The 25,485-nt window shown below is 39.9% G+C and overlaps 2 protein-coding genes across 5 annotated transcripts; one reads left to right on the top strand and one right to left on the bottom strand.

Moving 5' to 3' along the window:
* Positions 1 to 533: 533 nt before the first annotated feature.
* Positions 534 to 25,087, bottom strand: mcph1 (microcephalin 1). Of its 4 annotated transcripts, none has more exons than XM_068723604.1 (15): positions 25,016 to 25,087; positions 23,941 to 23,996; positions 23,749 to 23,840; positions 23,515 to 23,633; positions 23,294 to 23,378; positions 23,016 to 23,127; positions 22,796 to 22,930; positions 22,622 to 22,702; positions 21,326 to 22,432; positions 20,249 to 20,373; positions 17,609 to 17,646; positions 17,290 to 17,452; positions 17,116 to 17,193; positions 2,113 to 2,350; positions 534 to 2,014 (listed from the first exon to the last, which is right to left on the bottom strand). In XM_068723604.1, exons 2-15 carry the CDS (start codon positions 23,957 to 23,959, stop codon positions 1,962 to 1,964), a joined length of 2,445 nt encoding a protein of 814 aa, XP_068579705.1. In that variant the 5' UTR covers positions 23,960 to 23,996; positions 25,016 to 25,087; the 3' UTR covers positions 534 to 1,961. The 4 variants fall into 4 exon arrangements, with proteins under 4 accessions (XP_068579705.1, XP_068579721.1, XP_068579713.1 ...); XM_068723620.1 differs by having other exon boundaries at positions 534 to 2,010; XM_068723612.1 differs by lacking the exon at positions 25,016 to 25,087 and adding an exon at positions 24,792 to 24,825.
* angpt2a (angiopoietin 2a) lies at positions 6,103 to 16,051 on the top strand. Its single transcript, XM_068723640.1, has 9 exons — positions 6,103 to 6,566; positions 9,046 to 9,201; positions 10,385 to 10,506; positions 10,596 to 10,834; positions 11,142 to 11,269; positions 11,575 to 11,676; positions 12,158 to 12,324; positions 13,728 to 13,858; positions 14,935 to 16,051. The coding sequence occupies exons 1-9, from the start codon at positions 6,303 to 6,305 to the stop codon at positions 15,105 to 15,107; spliced, it is 1,482 nt and encodes a 493-aa protein (XP_068579741.1). The 5' UTR covers positions 6,103 to 6,302; the 3' UTR covers positions 15,108 to 16,051.
* Positions 25,088 to 25,485: the final 398 nt, after the last annotated feature.

Here is a 25,485-nt window from a genome sequence, read left to right as displayed (position 1 = left end):
CTGGCTTTAGTGAAGCACATAAGTTACGTAACAAATCTATGGTTTAATAAGTCAGAGTTGACTCGGTTTTGCCTGGGACGCAAACAGTGATCTCTTGGGTTTTTTGCTCTTTATACTACGACAGTTGTAGACAGTTGACTGTCTAATGACAAAAATGGGTTTACATTAAAATAAGCTGGAAGCCCCGTGTGTCTCATGCACGCACACGCACACACACACACACACTTATTTTATTTGTTTTGTGTAAAAATAAAGCTCAACACCTACAAATACATTAACTGCAGAGTGCAGATACATGACTACGTGCATGACGGGATGCTGCGTCATTAACGGACAATGCATATAGTTAAAATCAATTCAGCAAAACTGCGGCGCTAAAACACGCATTCCACCACACACTAAAGACCACAGGCCATTTAAATATTATTCACATCAGAGGGAACACTATTAACCACATCATGAAAGTGACACCATAGACATATTAACAGAGTAGTAACGCTATCACTCCCTCCAGGAAATACACGACACCTTAGTTGTTGTTACTGATGGATTTATTTGTCTATCAACACAGAGAGAGAAGATGAGTCCACTTGAAAACACACGAATCTTCAAAGATGATCACTTAAACACTTTAACATTATATGCAGAGTATATAGACTTTTGCCGCTTCACGTCTTCTTGTTGCTGTGCCACGACTAAATGTGTCCCAGCACAACATAGGACGAGACAATAGTTCATCAAAGTCCAACCTCCTACAGTACATCAGTTTGTTTTAGTTCCAGTAAGAAGTCCTTCTCAATTCATGGACGCCAGTGATGACAGTCGAGCCTCCCCAGTTGTATTTCCTGAATACTTTTTAAGGCTGAAAATGTCCGCTCGACAGAGGCAGTAGATACTGGGATTGTCACCGCTCAACATGTCACGCTAGCCCACTGACCAATCACGTACTTGTAGGCCATTTGGGAGGCTCTGACATGTCAAACTAAAAATCTGATTGGTTGAAGACTATGACAATCAACAATATCCTCCCCATTTACTTAAACTGCAAAGGGATTCACTTGTAATTCTGAAGGCCTCCTCCGGGCCTCTCTTCTTACATACAGACAGCATAGGGGCGAAATCTGATTGGACAGTAGCTGTGCAATGAGATAATAAGCTAATGGAAAAATTATTTAGAATACATGTAGTGTATTTATGAAAAATAATTACGTTATAAAATAGCTATAACTTTGTGATTCTGTCTAGGCCAGCAGAGAAGGCGTTGCTGGCCCTGACGGCCCACCACTGGATTAGTATAGTATTAGAGTTAATGTGTTACTGTATGACAAGCTGTGATACATAAGCTTGTTTATTTGTCATCTATCACCCAGTGACACTGCTGAGTGGTCTCTGACAAGACTTTTGACAGATTGATCCATCAAACCACTGAGCTTTGTCATTTTCAAAACCAAGTTGATATTCTCAAAGCGGTGCTTCATTCATTTCACGGTTGAAATGTCATTTCAAATTTCAGACAGTTAAAGTAATCTCTCTACAATTAAATTTCAATAAAACCCAGAAAACTGGAAATTACATCACAGAACATAAGAAAACCCACGATCAAAACCAAAGTATTTATTAATAATGACATCACACAACCTTTCTATACGATGCAGTATGTTATCTTCATTTAAATGTTAAACTGGCTCAGCAAGTATCTTTAAAATCACATTGTTATAAATGAAAACAGTATCAAAGTTCACTCAAATGTCTTGTTAATTCACACCATTATGCAGTAGTAGTAGTGGTTACTACTACAAATTAAAACGATAAAGCAGTTTGTCATGTTTTACAGTAACTTAGCTTGTTGTTGATAGTCCTCAGAAGTGACCAGGTGACAAGAGGAAGACTAAATTACAAACTGAGGGTCTGTGACCAGGCACTGTTCAACATAAAATTATTAAAACTAAACTTCACAGCTTTTACTCCAAGTGGTAGTTGTCATATGACAGCCGCTTCAAATGCATGATACTATCTGAAATAAAATCACAAAGAAACAAGAGAAATAATTAATAGTGACATAATAAAGGAACTTAGCATTTAACACAGAGATTGGCAGGAGATATCTCTTACCCAGCACCCACTGCTCAGACAGGACCCTGCTCCCCTCTGGTCTCCTGCCGCTGTACGTCCCGATGCAGATTCCTGCCTGTCGCACAGATTTGCAGACCGTTCCTCCACAGAGCTGGATCAGCTCCACCAGACTCTGAGTGGGTGGCTGGGAGTGCTGGGACACAAACATGGCTGGCTGGTCTTGGAACAGGTCCTGCTGGTGTTCCCCGGCAGACAGGTGTCTCTGGAGACGACAGATCTGGGACGAGAAACCTGACAGTTTAACGATCAGTCTTCAGTGAGGTGCATTTAGGACACAGAGATGCAGAAGCTGTTCATGTTCAGAAGGACCGACAACAGCTCAACATGCTTCCTTATAAGATCTGAAAAATGGCTTTTAAAAACAAACTCATGATAACATTTAGTCCCAGTTTCCAGAAATGTTAAAGGAATAGTTTAACATTTTGGAAAACACACTTTTTGCTTTTCTTGCCTGGAGTTAGATGAGAAGACTGATGCCAATCTTATCTATATGCTAAATTTGGCCAGAAGCTGATTAGCTTAGCTGAGCATAAGAACTAGAAACTGAGGGAACTTAGAATATTGAGTTCATGTTGTGTGACTTGCACTGAATTATTAATTTAATTAACATCCTTCCGATCCGTTCACTTAACTACTCAAAACCAGTTTGTTCCTAAACATTGTTTAGTGATTGCCATACTTCCCAGCATTCATCGTGTGTTTTGGTTTTCAAGAAATTTTCCTCTGTTGTAGTTCTGGTGAATTAAGGGTTAAAATTAAAACTCTCACATATTTCAAGGGTGTATCTCACATGAGTCACAGGTATTGTCTCTCATAAACATCACAATAATACAGACGGTGGACCAGCAACTCATGTCAATTCATGTTTCCTCTCCCTGATACATAAATAAATAGTATTCACTTTAACCCAGAAGAACTTAATTGGTAAGTGATCACAGCAATACGTTTGAAACTGTGATTCAATACTGAAACTGGCCTGAAGGTGGCTGCTAGAGACACAGCAGAAGCTGGAAGAATTTGGCTTTGAGGCAAGACTAAGTATACCATTAAAGCCAATTTAAAGAGCAACTAGCTGTATGAGTACATTTCTAGGTCATTGCTGAACTTACTACAGTTTATTACAGTCAAACAAACTATTCAGCACTATTTCAGTTTACTTGCAACTTCAAGGAAGCCTCATATTTTGAAATTGATAAAATTACAAATCAGAACCACATTAATCTCAGACACTCTGTTGAACTCTGAGCGGCATTGAGGTGAGCTTTTAATGGCTGGTTTCATTTCGGCGGCCCACATTGTTCACAGAGTATTACCAGCTCTGTCTGTCTAAACGAGAGCATGTGAATCTCTTTGAGCTTGTGTTTCTTCTTGGGTTTGCTGAGTGATGCTTTGAGCTCTCACTACGGGCCTGTTCTGTATCCAGCGAGGGTCACTTGTTAAACTGAAGGGGACAATCTGCTCTGTTCCAAAGTTGAATGCCAGGAAACAAGCGGTAATGCTTTTAGTCTTTTGTCAATGTTCACACAGGTTTCACTTTACGTTGAGTAATCGGGGATTGGTCAGAGGGTTCAGAGACGGGGTCACCTTAAGATTAACCCACATTGTGCACTTTAAAGGGAATGATTGAAGACTATGTGTAAGGTCTACTCTGTGACAACAGGGGTGGTAAAACTAGACATGAAAAAGACAGCAAGATAAAGTGGTTCGATCAATTTGACTAGATATATATACACATACATACAGAGAATTTGTATAAAGTATAAATAGCTATTTACTTTCGGAGTTGTGTTCAACAGCTGTTTGGATTTGCATAAATTTAATTTAATACTGCTGCATTAAAGATACGTTTCATGACCCACATCTCTGTATTTGATATTCGTCTGTATCACTTTGTCTGTATCACCACGCTGAATTTTTCAAATCTCCAGAGGACGGGTCATAGATGCCAGTGGTAACGAGCTTTCTCTGGAAATTGTTACAACATGGATGAGTTGCACTGTAAACTGCCAGCAAAAATCTATTTATTATTCACATGGGAAATTCCACCTCCTTACTCAGACAACCTAATCAATGTCTTTGCAGCCACTAATGCAGTTACATATTTCTTGTGCACGAGTCTGCAGATAGCTTGTGAAACTCTGTAACAACCAATACCAGGCCAGACTAAATGAACAGGCCAGCATAATGAAATACAGCGTGTGCTCGATAGCTCAGCAGAAGTCACATCGTTGGCTCGCAGCATGAGAACATGTTTATTGTGCGCTTTATTTCTCCCTCCGTGCGTTCAATAACCATAAAAGTTGTTAGTGATTCAGCCTGAACACCTGAAAAAAAAAGTCAATGTTTTTGGAATGACGGCAAGTCCTTCCTCTTTGGTAATGTTCTTTAAATATGTTGCATTTCCCTTATACAGTAAGTATGACATCAGCCTACTTCCTACAATTCTGTTTCGGTATTTCTATCCAACTGCAGAGGGCAATTCTGAGCCTTTCCTGGTAAAAAAAATTTAAAAAAGAAAGAAAAATGGTGCAGTTGACACTAAAACGTGTCTATGTCAAAGCTAAATGACTATTCAGTACACAATATAAAGCACAGTATATCTACAGTTGTTTGGCAGACTGTTAAAAATGGAACATGGTCACTGTTTTTCTGAGATTTCACTGTTGGGGGGAGTGAAGCTAATGAGAGAGCGTCTGTGGTAGAAACATTCCTGCAGCATAGGACAAAACATCCTCCTATATCAATGCCTTTCCTGCATCACACACCTGCACTCTGTTCCCCACTGTGACATCACAGCCCTCAAAGCTCCCAAAAAAAAACAGTTTGGGATAATCCTGCAATTAGGGTAAAAGACCCTAAACTTCCCATTTATGTCTTGCAGCATAGTCATAAGAACAGATACAAGTTGTATATGGCTGTATCATTATAAGATATCTAGAAAACATAACCCAGGGGTGACTCATTTTAAGAGCAGAAAAAGTGGTTATTAACTCGAGTAGTTCAAGCATGCACAAAAGATGTCTGAAAATACGCTAACCTTTCAACAACATCAGAGCATGCCTCAAAATGACAATGCTGCCTTTAATACATCTGGAAAATATCCAATCCATAAGAATCTGTATTAGTATTAGGTTTGATCATTTACAGTATTTACACTAAAATGTAATGTGAACTAGTTCCTCCGTGAGTGTAGAAACTTGGGACAGGATACAGAAAACACCCACGTATTAAAAAGCTGACATCTAACAGGGTAGCCTACACTTACAAATAGCTTCTTTTTGTCAGTCATCAAAGAAACGGCTTTTCTGATTTCATTGTACTTATGACTCATTACATTTCATCTGAATATTGCATGAATCTACCATGAACCAGAAAAAAGACTATTTTGTTGTCAGAGATCAGCAAGCGGCAACTTTAGTTTGTACTAATAACCGATTACATGAGACTTTAAGGACTCTGAGACCCAAAGGAAGATCTGGGAATTGTAGATTGTTTTATAACATTTTGAACTTGTGAAACAAACAGAGGAAATAAGAAAAACGCCTCAAGAAAAAGGATAATCAGTAGACTGATAAGAACTAAGTAGGAAAATATTTGTAGTGAATTAATTTCTCCTTTAAATCTCCCATTCAAAGATGGGTGTGTGTGTGTGTGTGTGTGCGTGTGTGTCGTGGGCCGGGAGACATTTTTCAATGAATGGGATGGACGCCGCTACTATCACAGCTGCATCCTGAGTAGCTGTGGGTATCACAGAGGATATAGTGGAACGTGTGTAGTTTTGTGCATCTGCTCCTCTGTGTTGTTAAGTGAGTGCGCACTGAAAGGAATCTCCACTTCACTGCTCTTCACAGCAGTGAGAGGGGGAGTGGTTTAAACTCACAGTTAGCTAATCAGAGGGGCCATGGGCAGCTCAAACAAGTGGTCGGGGGCTTGATGAAAAGCGAACACATGCAGTCCGGCACAGTCAACCTGAAGGGAATGACAAACTACCTCTAATTCCTCCTACCACCGAGAGGGAATAAAAGGAATCTGCAGACTCTCAACAGGATTGTTTACACTTGAATGCTGCCGGAGAAAGACGTCCAGGCATTAAGAAAAGCTTAAGACACCCTACAAATCCAAGGAGTTATAATTGTACTAACTTTATTTTTGGGGTAAATAGCTCTACTATGAAGATGCTGCGTGTAGACTTACTAGTTTTAAGTTTCTGCCTCGGTCTGGGGACAGGATACAGTGCTGCTGCTAAGAGACAATATCAGATCCAAAACGGGCCGTGCAGCTACACCTTTCTGCTGCCGGAGCAGGAAAACTGCCAAACCCAGAGCAGCAACTATGCGGTTCAAAAAGATGGACCGGAGGACAACGAGGAGGCGGCTCACAGGCTGGAACAACTGGAGACCATCATGGAGAACAACACACAGTGGCTGCTGAAGGTAAAGTTGCATCACATTAGTTTGTGGTATCAGTGAAAGAGGATGAAGTCGATTTAGGTATCTGAGACAGACCATTATAATGTGTACGAGGACAAAATGTGCTGATGAGCTACACTTCCTCTACACAGGTGTCACCGGAGACATTCATACTTCCTTTCCAATTTTCTGTAAAAGGAAAGAAGGTAGCAGGAAGCATGATGTATCAATTGAATGAAACACTGACCAGATTTCCCACAAAAACATGTGTATAATTATCTAATATACTTCAGCATGTGGAACATCGACACATTTTAACAACCACAATGACAAGAAATAATTTTTTTCTGACTCACAAACATTCCAGGATAACTGCTGCTTTTGTGATGGGCAAATGATTCAGGTTCATACTAAACCACTAGCTCTGTGTTCAGCGCCTTACTGACACAAGTAAGGCAAAGCCAATACCACAATTTTTATGTTATTTCTTTGAGAATCTATTCTGATTCAGCAAAACCAATATAAAAAAAGTGTCTGTGAGACACTTTCATTCAGGACATAATGGGTCTGACGACTGACAAAGACTCGACACAGGTGTCCACACGAGGGACGCATACTTCCCTTTCGGTTTGCTGAGCCATTACTTGTGCGAGTGAAAGAAGTGACCGGCCTCTTGTCTCGCTCCCTCTCTTCTCCCTCTTCAGAGCGTGATTACTGATCAGAAACTATACAAGACGGGCCAGACGGGACAAGAGCGCCGCACAGCTTGATCCCACAGCTCCCGTCTGGTAACATGAAGCGAGCTGTGTATCTGGTCCACGGGAGAGCTCAGAGGGCACAAAAGCTCAAGTGCTGCCTCACAAATCAAAGCCTGCTTGCGACACAAGTGAACATTTTACAAAGTCCAACAGCAAGTCTGGTATAGTGACAGGTTACATATTTCTTACAGACTAAGAGGCATCGCTGATAAATGATGCGTCAACAGAAAACAGGAGCCGTTTGTGTAAATGGAGGACTCCAGTGCCTTCTTCTGTTGTCTTCACCAAATTAAAGCACAAGAAGATAAATGTGGGAGAGGAGATCTCAGCTAAAGTGTGATAGATAAAGTAAAACAGAATTGATTTGCAAGAACTAAAGGAAATAGACGGATTGCTAGTATAATGATATATAACTTTACGCACTGAGGTTATACACCTCTTTTACAGGAGTGACTCGATCGATCGAATGAGTTTAGTCACCGGCTGACGACAACTGAGGGAAACAATTAGTTGCGGAACAGTCTTTTTCTTACCGACGCCTTTGAGGCGCACAAAGTAAACAGCTGATTGGATCACTGACTGTAAATGGGACATCCTGCCAACATTTCAAATGACAGCCTCCCACCTACCACACATCCTTTTGTGTCTCCAAGAACATAAATAAACTGGATGTCGTGAAAGGAAGACAAACAAAATCAGCACTGATTGCAGATGATATTTGTATTTTTCATTATAGTAGTAATAACATTGCCTGTTTGGGGTTGCATTGCTGACTGATGAGTAAATAACAAAAGTGATTATGCAAAAGTTGAGATATTTCACTGACTCTGGTTTCCACTTGCATACACGTGTCACACTGTCATGAAGGATGTAACTCCTCACTCAACACTTCCATCCTGTTTACGAGTCGTGTGACCTGATTGCCACTCAGGAACACCGTGCAGGAAATAACTTAATGATTGGTCTCGGTCTATATTTGGCAATACTGTAAGGTAGATCAGGACAAATGTTGTTAAGATGAAACACTGACCTTTTCCCACCCTGAGGGCTACGGTTACATCATACGTGTAAATGGTTTTTATCATCTTAAATCAAGTTGATATAAATAAATAAATAAGTAATTTCCACTTTTTGACCTCCAGGACGAACAACTCGTAAATGAGTTTAAAGAAGCTTCAAAATATTTGACGCTACATGTTAAAAACCCCTTGTCATCGTTATATCAGGCGGAGGCAGTGTGCCTTACGTTGTGATGTTCGCGTCAGACAGAAGGAAACATGGTTAATTGAATACGATCGCACGGCTGGTGTGTAATCAGCGAGTAAAACAATAATGAAATATACAAGGTTTCTACTACAAGCTTTCCAGAGTTTGAAAATCAGAAATTTTGAACACATTCTTTCTTGACTTCCTTTAAGAAGCATGGCTACACACTCAATAATAACACACAGCATGTCCGACATCATAAACTGTCAGTACTTCGCTCTGAATGGTGTTAAATGCTCTCCAGTCAGAGCACGATGAACACAAAATGTGAGTCCCTGAACCAACAAAGGGTGAATCTGAACATGAAAAGAGAACAAGGACAACTGAGGTTGCTCAAGAGCTCGAGCATCAAACAGAGCAGCTCTGTGTCCGACATCACAGAAGCAGACTGTGAACTACCTATGAATGTAATACAGGAATGTGCATGCGCTACGAAAACCACTGGTTAATGATGCTAGGTGTCTTTATCTGTGCTGCAGCTGGAGAACTACATACAGGACGGCATGAAGCAAGACATGGTCCATCTCCAGCAGACTGCTGTACACAACCACACAGCTACGATGATCGAAATTGGAACAAACCTGCTGAGTCAGACCGTAGAGCAGACGAGGAAACTGACCAATGTGGAGGCGCAGGTGAGGCTTGAAACATACAGAAAGCTATGTGACTGAAGTTTACATGGAAGCATAGCAGGCAGCAGAATATGCTATTATGAAGAAGCGGTGCGAGTTGTTTTTAATGACATGAATACATTAATATGCTCAACAATCTTTCCAATCAAAGAGGTAAGTCAAAGAGTGCTCAGCGATACGCTGCCTTAAATATTGTAAAAAAAATATAAGCAGAGGGAAAAACAGGCTCGACTGTGTCAGTTTATTATTGTGGCTACGCGTCAGTGACCTTATGTGAGCCAACTGTACAGCATTTCCTGTTATTAGCACATTGGTATTCCCACAGAAAGGGTCTATCAGTTTGTCACAATCACACATCCGTCTGTTCAAAGGCATCAACAGCTCCACTGGAGACACACAGCTAGGATCCATGTAAACAAGCTGCTTTTTGCTGAGTTCAGTTCCTCCGAACTGGGAAATTAGAGGCAAGGTCCCGAACCCCAGAGCTTAGTTCAATACGTCTGTCTGTGAAACTAGGTGGGTTTTAAACGTTTCCCTTGTTAAGGTATGACTGCTGTGTTGGAATTTGGTCGTTCTTTCCAGTCCAACTTTTCCATTTTGCAAATGTCTGTTTGTTCACTCTAGAGGTGCAAACAGGACTCGTATTGAACCTGATCCACTAAGAGAAGACAGAACTTAATATCCAAAATGACTTATTGCCTGTTGACAAGACACACTATTTTTAGGATTTCTCTATACATGTTGTTTATTGCTATTTTACTATACCCTCTTATAGGTTACATGCTTTTTTACATTCTTTTTTCTAATTTGCTGCAAGCCACGTTTGCATTTGCATACTGTATTAAACATTCAAATTTAAAAACATAAGCTGCAACTACATAATTTCACATAAGATGCAACTACATAATTTCACATAAGATGCAACTACATAATTTCAAAGTAAAATGTCAACTGTAGAACACAACCTGTTTCCAGTTGTGAGAGAAACTTGGGACTATGCTGGGCAGTGTGGAGAAACAAATGGGATAGTTGGAGGATCTTGAGCTCTTTTTGAGGCTATAGTGAAGTAAAAAGTGTTCAATATCATAGTCTGGAGAATTTAAAAATCTACTGATGGATGAATGGAAGATTTTTCTTTTGGACACTGCCCGACTTCCACTCCTTCACCTCGTTCTTTTGTTTTAAGGTAATTCATCAAACAACTCGACTTGAGCGTCAACTGCTTGAAAATTCCTTGTCGACCAACAAGTTGGAAAAACAACTGATTGTCCAAACGAATGACATCAGCAAGCTGAATGACAAAAACAGGTGAGGACATTGATTGCTAATACCAACTTTTCAAGGCCAGTAAGTGAAGTTTTGTGCTGACAAAGCTCGCTGAACGTGCTACTCCGCAGCTTTCTGGAGAAAAAGGTGGATGAGATGGCGGAGCAGAGGCAGGTGGAGCTGAAGATGCTTCGTGATGAAAAAGAGCAGCTTCAGGCTCTTATGCTACGGCAGACAGCCTTCATCGGCGAGTTGGAGCAGCAGCTGCTCAGAGTCTCCTCCAACAACACTGTGCTGCAGCGTCAGCAGCAGGAGCTGCTGGACACCGTGAACAACCTCATCCACACCATCTCTGTCAGCTCAGCTGGAGGTGAGTCTGCACTTCAGCTCATCATCACCTCTTTCACGCACTGTTAAGTTCTATATTTGTGCAACAAATGCGGCCTATGTTTGATTTGTTTTTTGTTTTCGTTGTGTGCTATTGTATTGGATTGCACAAAAGAAAAGGTCACCTAAACTTTAATTACCGCGTGCCTCACTTCAAAAGCAGCAACACTGATGCAATGAATGTGACCTTTTTTTTCTTCTCCTCAGAGGATGTGAACTTATCAAAGGAGGACAGTTAAATGCCGTACAATCGTGTGGTGTCAAATTAACAAGGATGATTTGTTCCGCAGAGAGCAAACCTGTCATGATGCAGGACACTCCGACCACCTTCATGGACTGTGCTGCTGTCTTCAAGTCAGGAAACACCCAGAGCGGAGTCTACACGCTCACGTTACCCAACACTACAGTAGAGGTTAAGGTAAAGTGACTCAGGCTGAGCATGCACTGACTTACACAACCTTTTTAATTAAAACTCTGGAAGTGCTCAGTGTTTGAAGGCGGGGTAGTTGAATTAAAACGTTCTCAGACTTCCATTAATGTCGTGCATGCTTGAGCTAAAACTGTGATCTCCTTAGAAACATTTCAGACTTGGACTTCTGTTCTGTATCTCTTCCTTACAACCAACTCAAATACAACGGCATTGTCAAATTATAAATGAGGATGAATTCTTTCAAGAGCATTCATTTTGAAGTATTAATTGCAGCAACTCCTTTGTGCTTAAAGGCTTTCTGTGACATGGAAACAGAAGGAGGCGGGTGGACCGTGCTACAAAAACGCTTTGACGGCCATGTTGACTTTCACCGAACGTGGCAAGAGTACAGAAAGGTAAAAGCATTCGGGAAGAAATTCTTCCCTTAAAAAAATACAACCCAGGCGACGGTTTTCATTACTAATGCACAAAACAGTGAGCAGATCTGGTTTGCGGAGAGTGTTTTAAGGCCTGGCGATTCTGCTCTGTAAGAGGCAACTACAAACACAGAGCCCAGTGATCACATCTGCTTTTCATGAAAATGAAAGGCACCCCCAACATTCTGAAATCACTATTATTTGCCACATTTCAAGCACCAGATTAAATCACAGTATATCTAATATTTCTGCAAGTGCATCTGAAACTGTGCTTAAAATCTGTAATCAAAAAGATAATTCCCAAAAATAATTCAGATTTTAGTTTCAGGGGGGAAAAAACGTTCAGTGTAATAGCCAAGAAATGTACATGGTGATCCTGTCTGTTTGAAAAAAGCAACGTACAAACCCCTCCTGCAGGAGTTCAACAAGGTTTAATTACATTTATTTTGTGTCTCTTCAGGGGTTTGGAGAGCCTTCAGGTGAATTCTGGTTAGGAAATGAGTTTGTCTCCAGACTGACGATTCAACAGTCCTACAAACTAAGGATCCAGCTGAGTGACTGGGAAGGAAACTCTGGATTCTCACAATACGACCAGTTTTCCCTCGAAGGTGAAGCACAAAATTACAGGTACGTTGTACTTACAAACATCAAAGAAGCAAGTGTGTCAGATGCTCGCTGGCAATTACTGAACATTTTGGTTTTCAGCCAATATTTTACAGCTCAAGTAGCTCAAGTGATTGAGGGCAAAGAAGCCCATCAGCAAATAATGTGTCTCTCTTACAACAGTGCTTTTGAAGTCTGCGATCCTGAACACATACCAAGAACTGGTGCCAAATTTCAGGGAGCGTAACTAAAGCACAGCCTCGAAACTCAAAGCCTTAAAATTATTATAAAGGAATTAACAACTATGTTAGTAACAACATTCAGAGGCAATAGGAACGAGGCATGTTCTTGAGCAGATAAAAAGTATCTCTGAAGAACTCATGTAGTGTCATGGCCATTTATTTCATTCATGAATATTTTCCCAGAGATAAAACATAATGGCTGTAACTATCTAATCATACAACTTTTTCTACTAACCTGGATACTTCTGAATCGGCACCCACATCTGGGTTTTTAAGCAATTCTTATAAATGGAAAAATGAAGTGAAACAATTGATTATCAGGCTAATTCTCTACAGTGAGGATGAGACCATGTTAATGGACACACAGACGAGGCTTGTGGTGATTTTCCACTGACTTGCTCTTGTTGTTAAGTCCCAGCACTAATGTGCAAGAAGGATTAATTGGAGAGCCATGATTGCTAATGTATTCTGACAGTGTTCTTAGACCGTATCACACATTTGTTTATCACCTGAAACCTACTTCAGAGAAAACAAGTTCACGGTCTTACATGTTGACTTCTTTTTTTTAAAAGCAAAACACATTATAGAAATTCCTCTGGATGGTTCTTTGCTCTATACAACTGTCTACTTCCTGATACTGACATACTGGCATCAGCCCAAAGAAAATGTAATAAAACGGGTCAGTGTTTGAAAAATAGGAAATAACGTCAAATGTCTTGGATGTCTAACATTCAGTCTGCACCTCTTTGGCAATAACACAACCTCCAGAAGTGTTTTCTTTTCTGAACCTAAGCTGATTTCATGAGTGGAATGGATACTTCCTTTGAATTTGACAAACAGACCTTGAAATGCTCCGATTCAACACAGTTCTTTTTAGGTCTTAAGTCTACTTGACTATGACCAATTAGGTCTCCGGTGATTTGGCTCAGTAATTCCACATAACGCCTACAAAGAAGCTGCACAATAAGCACAATTCTTCAGCATAAAAATAAAAATAGCACGACAACGTATGAAATCACAAAGAGAACAAAACCAAACCACAGACCCAGTTAACAGAGATCCAGTACTAGCAAAGCTACGGCCGAACTGTATAAGTGAGTCGGACGTTGCCTTTTGAGGAACACCGATCACAGACTTCCTCCTCCTCTTCCTTCATTTTTCCTTTTTCCTTTTCCCATTCTACAGGATACACCTTAAAGGCTTCAGTGGAACAGCAGGCAAAATAAGCAGCATCGGGCAGCCAGGAAGTGATTTCAGTACAAAGGATGCAGACAACGACAAATGTGTTTGCAAATGTTCACAACTGACAACGGGGGGTAAGAAACACATTTTTGTAAATAACTTGTGCTTATTTGTGGTCGTCAGGAAAATACAAAATATCAGGGTGTGGAAGACATTCCCACCCACCCTAATCTTGGCCCAAAAATCTTTAAGGGCATTTTAAGGGCTCCCGTACTTTTGTGGCCAGGTCAAAGAGCACAATTAGCTCTGAGTTAATCACTGATCAACTCATTGGGGAATTCAGCCCCTACAATGGCTGACATTAATAGCCTGGGAACAGAGCTTTTCCCTCTCTCCTCTGGTAGCTTAAAGGTCCTCCTCCGGTCCCTTGAAAGTGACTCCACTGCCAGAAGTTTGTCTCCCTCTGTATTGAGGTCTGCCAAGTGAGCACGAAGGCATGAAGACTCTAACCCGCTCCCCTTTTTCCCATGAGAGACCCCTCACGGGGGGGGGGAACTCCATATGCACACTATGCACAACCGTGACCGAGTGGCACTGACCCAGTAAAAAGAGGAAAGCAGGATCTAGCATTACAAATATGAAGCTGAATGAACTACAATTTCAATGAATGTACTAAATCGGCATGAACCGTAATAATGTCAAAACCATATTACAAAACCTAATCATTGTATATTTTTAACTGAAAAATTTGGGTTCTTGAACGCCGTTTACATACATGCAATTCATATGGACTAAGTATGACAGCCCAGTTATTACTGCCAAGCAAAACACATAGAAGCCAAATAACTGCTATTATAGCTTGAAAATATGTATTTAATGCTCATTTGCTCTTTGAAATCTCAACTACTCTTTATATATGGAGTAGATGTTACAGCTTTTTTTTTTTTTACCTCAGAGCTTCTACTATTTTAATTTGTTTTAGTTTGCCAAAAGATTAAGTTAAGATGGTTTATGTAATATTTGATTTCATTCTATAGCCTTGCCCTGTGACCATGAAACATTTACACACATGAGTAACGTATGAAAGAATGAAAGTTTTCCGTATATCATACTGTAGAAAAGACCGCAAAAACCATCCCTGTCCTACACAGAGCTGCATGCATTATCCTCTTTAACAACACATATGTTTATGTTTGTTTTGATGCTCTAGGTTGGTGGTTTGATGCCTGCGGTCCGTCCAATTTGAATGGGATGTATTACCAGCAAGGCCAGAACTCAAATCGCTTCAATGGAATCAAATGGTACTACTGGAAAGGCTCGGGCTACTCACTGAAGTCCACCACAATGATGATCAGACCAGCAGACTTCTCAGGTTCCCTTTGAACCGTCACTCTCAGAGTAAACTAAGCAAAAAACGAGACCAAAAAATAAAAAGTATCAAGCAAACCAAAGCACTTCATGAACATATTTTACATACCTTTTAAAAAACATATTTTGTGCATTTTTATGTTTCATAATTTGAATCAAATGTTGTTACGTGTGGACTGTCAAAATGACAAATATATGAACATATGTATGCCTGTGGTATGTGTAGATTACTAGAACTATAGTAATTACATTGGAAATAACATCTAGCTAATCACACAAAAGATGTATTTAAAGATTTTAGTTCAATCATCCATTTAACCATCCATGTTTTGAATAATAGCTTCTTATATCATTGTAAAAAAAGGAGACTATGGTACAACATGCAGAAAACAAAGTGATTATGTTTTTGTTAAATGCAAATGTAAAAAAATGCCACAGAAAATGTTTCTCTAAAGATAATGTTTTTCTTCTCCCGGGAATGTATGTACATTTGTTGTTTAATTTATATGTAGATTACAGTTTTATATTTAACATTATATGAGGGAAATTCACGAGTCCTAGCTATTAACGATTTCATTGCACATTCACACTAGGAGGAATTCTTCTAATATAATTCTGCAGTACCTTTCCACATGCTCACACCTGACGAATCTCTTTCTGCAGTATTTTCGGAATGTATTTCTTTATTTATGTTTCTTTTGAAGCTTCAACAAGCAAACATTATGATAAATCTGTCAGAAGCTAAGCGTTTGTCTGTAATGCTCTACCAGCTGTTATGCACCTGAAGTTGAATATTAAACACAACCGCAAAGCAGAGGGCTTAAGGCGCAAGCCTCCACTCTAAAGTCCTTCTCCACAACAGTCCTGTTCTTCACTACAACGCTGCACAGCCTGGGGAATGCACAGTTACCAGAGCACTTCAGCAATGTCTATTCTCAAGTACAAAATAAAAAATCTAAATGCTCAAAAGTTGCATTTCTTGTTGTTGCTTTTTAGGTCACTAATCACAGTTTAACAACACATTTAAGAGTGATATAGGCATAGCTAACAATGTGGAGAACATCTTTTATCACAGTTTATGTAATGTTATAGAGCAATATTTATATATGTTGTGACACAGTCAATTTGGGGTTGTTTATGGATAAAATCGGCACGTGGGAATGTCTTGTTTTTGGCTAATTCTGCTAACAAAATACTTTACAAATCAAGGAACAGTACTTCATCAGATTAATACAATGATCAATCAAATCCAGCTATAAATTAGTCCTGATCATTGGTTTGTAACATTTTCCATGTTGTTGAGTTAAAGGTAAAATGAGAAAAACTGCCTCAAACATTGGCCTCATGTAACATCATTATTTGAACAGAGGCATTTATTTTGTCTTTATTTATCCATGATAGTCCCAGTGAGATGTGAATAAAATTCACTGTGAAAATTGTAACAGTAGTTTCTATAATTAATACAACTGAAGGGTCCAGACACTAGATACAAGAAGGAAGCATGTGATGCGCAGTAAGAGCAAAGGAATGATAAACGGCCGTGGGGACATAAAAAATACTTTGTGTCTCACAAGAAAAACCATTATGCAATTTAAAGAGGAAATGCGTTGACGTTTGTCTGCATTTATACCCCACGTCTTCCCTCACGTAAGCAGGAGCCGACAGAGATTCATGAATGACGAGTTCAGGAAGAAGCAACATTCACAGTTCACACAGGAAGCTTCAGGAACAACAAGCCAACTGAAAATGGATGACTGGCAATGAAAAGTAGTAGGTTTCTGTCCAACTTCCTCGGCTTTGGTTTTACGAGCTTTTAGTGTCAAAAAGCGGCATCACAAATATAATTGATACTGTATGATTGATACACAGAAAATAATATAATCATAAAACTTAAATTTTAAAGTTAAAAATGAATCTGATTGTTTGCACCAACGGAAAACATAATGAGGTTTACAGCGAAGGGTAGAGCTGGTAGTACTCGTGTGTACTTCTATTGTACTGCTAAAGTAGAACTGGTACTCACCTGTGCTGCAGGAAAGTGGTCTGAAAGTTCATACGGCTCCTCTGGAATCCACTGCCTTTGCTCCAAACACCACAGGATCTACTCCGGACAAATTGAAATAAATGATAGTAAGACACTTCATTATCATTTTAAACATATCACGTCATGGCTTCAAAGCTCATACAAACTACACACCCATTCAAATGACAGGATCCAGCAGCCACGGGCGATGCCCAACAGGATATTGAGAGTCCGCCGGTGACCCCCGGAGACCACGTGAGTCGTGCTCTCACACACTCGGTCAACGATTGAAAAACCACCCAGTGTCGTCACCACCTGAGCCAACGTGTGCTGCTTCCTACGAGAGGTGAGTAGAGCACAAAGCATCCAACACAAAGGCTTAAACAAGACATGTTTTTACCAGCTTCCTCACCAATGCGTTCAAACTGTTGTGAGCAATCTATGGCGGTTGACATTTATCTTGAGACCAACAGTTTTAAATGTTTGTACTTACTCAGTGGGCATGCTTGTCATGACCAATGTTCTCATCGCCTGAAACAAAGATAAATACACTTATGACAGGATAACACATTTTCTTAAACAAATCTTTCTTTACTTAATCATCATGAACACTTTCCTGAACTGGTATTTTGTAAACTATTATCCAACTGTAAAGCAATTAGACGGGAAGTGGGAAGTGAACTTATCTTAACAATAAATGAGTCCGTGTTCAATGCTTTCACACCGATCTTATTTTGGGAAGTAATTCTTAGCCTCTAGTGTGTTCCATATTGTCTGGTTTAACAATATCCACATATTTGGTAAACAAGTAAACATAAGTGGAACCGCTATAGAGCACAGATTTGGCTAGATTTGTTTCTCAGCTTGTGTTTGTTGGAGTTAAAATCACACAAACTCAATGTAGAACAAATCTATACTTTAAAGTAGCCAATAATACAGTATCTATTAATAAAGAACACTGGGGAATGTAATGCATGTATGTTTCTTTTGGGTGTAAGTATTGTGAGTTGGTTTGTTGAACAGGTAAAAGGATCATTATTCACCAGCCAAACAGGCCATGCACTTTCAACAACCCTGCCGGATGTATAGTTGCATAGAGGCCAAAAAGGAAATCAAACACCAAGGCCACGAGTGAAGAGAAAAACATATTCAGAGCCACCGAAACGGAACTGTAACTTTGCAACCTGACGACTGTGGTCCATCCAGCCTCGTACTTTGGCCCCAAAACAGCATCATCGACACAAACACCTGAGCAGCGGTTACAGCCGGGACCACTGGGACGTTATATACTGATATCTGGCCCCCCAGCTGGAGGTCAGGGGTTAAGGCCTGCTGCACACAGCGGTGCCAAAACGGCCCAACGGTCCCTCCCACACCGTCATCACATTGAGGTGGCTACCATCACCCCACGACTGCTGCTCACTCAGCTGTCCTGACAGAAGTTTTCTTCAAAAAGGAAAAATGTTTTGATATTTTACTTTGTTAATGGCCTCTTCTGACACCTCAGCAATGCAAACAAAGAAAATCCGCTCATTTTGGAGTCTTTCAAACTAAGTCAAACAACTCAAAACATGGGCGGCTATTCTACAGGTTGCTCAAAGGGGACTTTGGCTTATCTCATGCAATGGACATGTTCTGGCAGCAGCACAAAAAAACACAGGCATTGAAAAATGAGTTGGGACATAATGAGCCTCTGACTAAGAGCTGGTGTGAACTGCAGCACGGCCTCCGAGCACAAATGAAGGAAATGCTTCACCGTACGAGCGAGTCTCCATGATTGCTGCTACTCTGAGCAAAATGAAAATGACGCTATTCAGACAAATCTAAGAGAGAGATGAGGAACCTGGGTCTCTGCAAAGATGGAGGTCAACTGAAGCTGTGAGAGGCAATTTAAAAAAAAAAAACAGTTATGAGTAAAAGAAATACCAGATAACCACTTGTAACAACTGAAGAGCAATAATTGAAAAATACCACGGGCACATACAGTATTACTCATATCAGTTAACATGCTTTGTGAACTTCTTCTGACTCTTGGCTATTAGTGAAAGAATCTTACGCTTAAAAGGATTTATGAAAAACACTGAGTTTACCTTCGAACCATAACTTGTGCTTAAATTGATACATTTAATGAATCATAATTAGGTTGAGAGGACAGACAGAGAGATGAAAAGAGGAGCGTGAGGGGGAATAACATGCCGCAAAGGTGCCGCTAAAAATGAACAAAATGAGCCTAAATATTCTGTTAATATTTGCATTTAATGCATGTAATCTAATGATTTTAGATTATAATTTTTAACTCTAATAATCTCAATGGCTTCAGCAAATTTGATCTGTATTCACCCAAAGTCGTTGCTCAGCAGCTGCACTTTCAAAGACCGGTGAGCCATGCAGGTGTGACCTCCAACAGTTTGGATGAATGTCTTTACCGATACATTTAAACATGAATCTTTTATCAGGAACTTTAACATAACAACAACCGTCTTCTCTGTAATCAGGCTACAATAAAGTCGACCCATGACGGATCCCTCGGGGGAGACGACGTCATGTTTGGCTTTTTTTCAGCTCCAGCTTGTTGAGGTTACCGGCGTAACGAAAACAGAGCCCAGGTGCATTTCACAAGCGAGGAAGTCGTATGCCACCATCACAGAGAGGCAAAAACACAGGAAACCCTCGGGACCAGACAGAACCTCTCCACTAGCTGCGTCAAACACCTCCAGCTCTGGAAGTGTGTGACCTTACGGAGGAAATACTTAAAAAGGAATGACACACTACCGATGCTTCGTTTACTTCCCGGACTTCCTATATTACAGAAAACCATGAACGTCAGGAATTTTTGTCAAATTGTGCAGCTGCAGTAGAGTCTGAGGATAAATAAAGTACAAAGGGTGAAGAACATCTGTCAAAGTGAACTACCTGCAAACACCGAAGCACAACGGTGGACAAAAGTATTTAAATGACTGAATGGGAGATGTTTAATTAAAACAGTATATTTAATGAATCAGTAAGCTTAATACGCAGATCATTCTTTGTACATCAATACAATTCTTTTTAGGAAAACTTTATGATTCAGTGCAAAAACATCAATCATCAGAATGTACACTCAAGATTAAAACCAAACATGATGTCTTCTTACCTTCGTTTGGTTAACCATGTTCTGAAGACTCAAGCTGACTTGCTTATTGTGATTTTCTTCTTCGCCTTCAGACGGGAGCTCTGTTAAAGCAGCTGCAACTGTACGTTCATTTCCTCCACCTACATCTGAAAACAAGAAAAACAATTGAAAACAGTGGGGGGGGGGGGGGGGGGGGGGGGTCACTCAAGCTAACACACAGCAGGCACTGTTGTGTGTGTGTTGATCTCTCATCTCTTCATTACACCTGGCTTAGGACAGTAAGATTGTAAAATGCACATTTTTAAACCACAGCACTACCAGATAAGTAACAGACTACTCACTTCAATTTATTAGGAATTAAACATATTCAATCATTCATTATTTGAAAGAATAACTGTTGACTCACATATTCTCAGGTCTCATGCTTTTCAAGATAAACATCTTTTTGATCAGATGTTAAATATGTCATTGGCTCAATTTGACGGGTCGTTTAAACACTAAATCTCAGTTATTATTCATGTGTTCTGATGCGATAAGCTTCCTTTACATCAGCAATGTTTTTTAAAAGTCTTAGATTTCAATAAAGACCTGTTGACATATTCAGGGCTGATTTTCCATCGCCAACCGTCTCCAGTTTCATAACTATTTCTATAGTCCAGCACATACTGACAAACAAACGCACATAAAGCCTCCAATTCAACTAACTCACACGTCTTTGGACTGTTGGAGGAAACACAGAGACATAAGAGAGAACATGTCTCAAACTCTGTACTACACCAAGTTTACTTGAAAAGACAAACAAACACAATATTATGAGAATATTCATATGAAAAGGCCTCATTTAGATTGAAGTTTTCTCTTTATTCTTCTCTTTAAAATGTGACATCCAGTAAATAAATCATTAGAAAATGAGCTGGACTAAATCTGTAATTTCTTGAAATAATAATTACATTGCAAAAACCTTTTGAAACCACATGCATAACCCAAAGATTACAGACAAATTCACAAACCCCACCATTGTGAATGTTCAAACACCATTAAGCAATTATTAGTTTTGTTCAGTTCACAGTGAAGACACTTTCTAGCCTTACTACTCACTTTCAAAGGTATGAGAAATGACATTGACAGAGTTTTTCTCCGATACAGTGTCGGCCTCTGTTGACGCTGTTGGCCATACTGATGTAGACGCTCGTCTCTGTGTCACGGCATCACTTGTGGTCGTGCTGGTGCTCATGAAGGGCAAGGTGCTTTGTCTTCGCCTTTTAGCAACGAGAGTAACATCGGCACTTGGACTCTCCGATGCGGGCAGAGGTTCTTTAACGTCCTGTTGTGGGTGACTTCGGGGCTTACTGCTTGCATCAGAGGGCCGACTTGTTTCTAGTATCTTCTTTTTACTCTTAGTTTCAGATCCAATGCTTTCACTTCTTCTTAGTTTTCTCTTCTTTGGGACAAGGTCCAACTCAAAAGGAATCTGAATGTGTCTCTCCACGGGTAGATTAGGCAAAGGAGGTGTTTTTGATTTTGGGTGGTGATTGGCAGGGGAGAAATAGTCCTCAAACACATTATCGTCTCCGTCAGTGGAACCCGAGGGAACGCTTCTGGAGTCGCTGGATATAGTGAAGGACCGTACCAAGTCAGAAAGTGACGACCTGGCTTGTTTAGTTCTTCTCTGTGATTGGGTAGCACTTTCTTTTGACAGTTTAGCTGCACCATCACCTAGTTTGGCCGGTGATGAGAGGCAGCTAGAGGCAGTGTCAGAACAAAGTGTCTCAGTCTCTGTAAAGGATTTAGCGGCTTTTATTTTTCCCTTTTCAATTTTGTTAGGTGACGGACTCGAGGATTTTATCTCTGATTGCCTTTTTTCTTTATGAAAGCTTTTGCTGTTGCCAGACCTATCCTTAGACGGACTTTCTAATAATCCTACAGCTTTGTGTTTCTCTGCTGGCTTTTTTCTGACTGAGGTCCTTCTAGACTTTTTTTGTCTTGTCACATCTTCGTCCTTGAAGTCTTCACATTCCACGTGACTTGAGATCTGTTTTGGCACATTGTTGCAGGGTGACAGCCACGGCTTTTTGGAGCCTTTTCTGTGGCGTTGTTCGGGATGGTCATGGTCAGTAACGTCAACTTGCGTTCTCCCTTCTTCTTTATCAGGTGAGTAAGCAGGTTCAGCAACAGAAGCACTGGAATCATCATCCGACTGGTCATCTAATAAATAAATAAATAAATAAGGATATTGTGCATTGTTTAGTTACTTTATGTTGATTGTTTTTGTTTGGCAGTGTACAAGAACAGAGATTCAACTTCAAGAAGCTCTTGCCAAGGTACAAGAGCTATCTTTGATTTCAACACAACAATACCATTTTCCATTGATCAGTAACACCAAAATGTTCTTACACATTAATTTGAGGACGGTGGGTGTGCTCCCAAGAGAAGGCTTCAGCCCAGTGGGTGAGCAGGATTCAACCATTTGTGAAGCTGAGAGACAGAAAATACAGATGTGAATTTCTGGGGTTTGGCATTTGTCAGTTCATCAGCCGGTACAACTGCTGCTGTTGCTGCTGCTCCTACCTGTGAGTGAGAGGTTTTCCCGTTTCTCTTTCATGTCTTTTAAACGCTGTGCCATGTAATCTGATCGTTTCAATGCAGGGCTATAGACTATTCCATTCTCCTCATCAATAATGATGGGCGACGACACATCTGTAACTGTGGGTAAAAGCAAATCAAAGGATGTAGTTTGTCATTTAAAAATTATCTTTCAAAAGCTTCTAAAGGTGTAATAATATCTTACCGAGAGGTTGTTTTGGAGCTAGGGCTTTCATCATCTTATCTAATTTTTTTCTCATGCGTCTGTCGTTTTCAGGCGTCCTCTCGGGAGAATCTTTTGGCTGCATGCAACGATGCTACATGAATCAAACACAAAAAATACATTTTTGAATAAGAAAAGAAAGATGAAGAAAAGACCCAAAGCACAAAGTATGGCTTGACAGTGGTTCAACAGCGATTGACAATAACAGCTTAAACTTTGACACCAACGTAACGGCCTCATGCACATCTGACTCGACTCACTCTTTTGTTCTTCAACATAGGATTGCTTTCATCATTTAAGGCTGGATACAACTCCTCATCCACACGGACACCGTCATCGTAACATCTGGACATCATTTTACCAAAAAATAAGCCACATTAATGTTCAAGTAACGGTTGACAACAATATTGTGTAACACTTCATGACAATACAGTAAAAATATTACAGCATTTTTGAAGCTCTCTCTCAGTTATATTCTTACCTGCCGACCCAGAGAACAGAGACCAGCCTCACGTCACTTTTCTTGGCTTTCCTCCATGTGGCCGGGTGACCGTTGTTGAAGACTACATGTGTGACTTGTTTATTGAATGTTTTTGATACCTGTAAAACACAAAGGCATTTAGACATTGCAAAGTGCACATATCAGTTGTCTGAAAATACAGTCAACGACACGCAATATAGTGCAAATGTGTATACATGTGCCTCGCAGTCTCACCTGAGCTCCCATTTCTTGCAGCTGCTGAATAAATGTTTTCGAATAGTTTGCCATTTTGTCTGATGACCACACATCAACATAGACAACGACATCTGCAAACGTATTGAACAGAGTCATTAACTTACACCAAAAACAACTACGTTTAACTTAGCCTTAGATTAACTGCAGTAAAACTAAGACGATGTGCAATACCTTTAAGAACTGAAACCATTGTCGCTTGTGGTCATTACTGGTCTCTTTAGCTTCACCTATACAAAAACAATGAAGACACTATTTGAGTTTAAAGTACAGTCAATCATGCTGACCAAACCAACTGTGGTCAACAACACAAACTAAAAAAATGACCGTCAATCAGTGTCACGCTCAGGGTTGCAACTCTGGATTATTTTCACTTTAGTCTTTCCATTAATTATACTTTTGATTATCTGAAATAGTCTTACAAGTGTAATAAGTATTGCCATTACCCAAAAGTGACACTGTTGACATTGTCTGATCATCAGGCACAAATAATAATGCTGATATATTTTTCTAAGTTATCATATCATGAAGATATGAGATGTGGAATTACAAGCAACTCATCACATTTGTGAAGCAGATGTTTTGGCTCCAGAAGGGAGAAGATACTTACTGTCAATCTACCAATAACTTATTGACTAATGACTGTGAGATAAGTTACATGTTTCAACATGTAGCGTTAATGGCACAGTAGCTACTGGACGTACTGGCGTGTATGAACACTTACATTAACGTTAAATAACTATGTTTTTTTGTGGGGGTCCATACAACATGTCTACTGACCTCTACCTGCATCATTAAAACACATTATTTAGGTACAGTGGTCTACTGTAAACGCAATGATTAACGCTAGTGTTAACATTTGCTAACAACACAACCTAACGTTAGCTACGTAGCTTTACATCGTGAATCTATTGCTGTTATCAAACGTAAGGTTTAACCAACTATAGACAGCCGATATGGCGTTAGTAACTGAAACGTTATTTTAAAGCACACATTAGACATCGTTAGATATCTAAATGTATTACCAAGCAAATACAATTAATGTTGATCCTGTTTCCCGTTAGTTTTCGCTACGTTTCGTTGCTAAATTAGCGAGCTAACAAACTTGTTTTCTTCTTAGCATTACGCTGGTGTCGCTAATACTTACGTAATATAGTGACATGCGTATTACACGTACTTTTGACTATTAGCAGGACAAAGGTATAAACATAGATATCAACAGCATTTCCAACAATTATCGCTAACTTACTTTATGTGACAGTGAGGTTTAACTTGCGCAAGATTCCAAAAATACCTAACTACAGTGTACATTGTTCGCGCGTGCAGTTTGTGATGCAATGCATTCTGGGACATGGGCCATCATTGGCTGATAGGTAACAAACGTCACTTCCAGCCCACAAGCAATGGTGAAGGGAACATGGTAGCATCCTTGAGAAGGGCCCTTTAGAAGTCTACTTTAAACCTCGACCGTGAACCAACGAGACTTTCAGGAGTACTATTGCTACTTCTTCGGTCTATCTTGATAGACAACCACACTATTATGTAAAAATTACTTAATTTATGATTAAAAGTGGTGAAAAATATTTATATTATAGGCCTTACGCATCAAGTAGTTTTATGATGTGTGGCCCTAAGTTTGGATTCAGCCCAGGCTTGGAGTGACGTATTCAAGTCAAAAGTTCATAGGACAATGATGTGTAGCCTATTTTTCATGTTCAA

This window comes from Cebidichthys violaceus, unplaced genomic scaffold (genome assembly GCF_023349555.1).
Source record: "Cebidichthys violaceus isolate CVI_PGR_0920_01 unplaced genomic scaffold, fCebVio1.0.p SCAF_10, whole genome shotgun sequence".
Lineage (NCBI taxonomy): Eukaryota > Metazoa > Chordata > Actinopteri > Perciformes > Stichaeidae > Cebidichthys > Cebidichthys violaceus.
The sequence above is the reverse complement of the archived record's forward strand: the minus strand, read 5'-3'. Positions and strand labels throughout refer to the sequence as shown.

Coding starts and splice junctions, on each gene's coding strand:
- angpt2a (XM_068723640.1), top strand. CDS start 6,303: ATGAAGATGCTGCGTGTAGACTTACTAGTTTTAAGTTTCTGCCTCGGT. Junction 6,567..9,045: donor ACACACAGTGGCTGCTGAAG/GTAAAGTTGCAT, acceptor TCTGTGCTGCAG/CTGGAGAACTACATACAGGA. Junction 11,270..11,574: donor ACACTACAGTAGAGGTTAAG/GTAAAGTGACTC, acceptor TTGTGCTTAAAG/GCTTTCTGTGACATGGAAAC.
- mcph1 (XM_068723604.1), bottom strand. Junction 23,634..23,748: donor TGCAAGAAATGGGAGCTCAG/GTGAGACTGCGA, acceptor TGTGTTTTACAG/GTATCAAAAACATTCAATAA. Junction 22,931..23,015: donor AGCTCCAAAACAACCTCTCG/GTAAGATATTAT, acceptor TTTTACCCACAG/TTACAGATGTGTCGTCGCCC.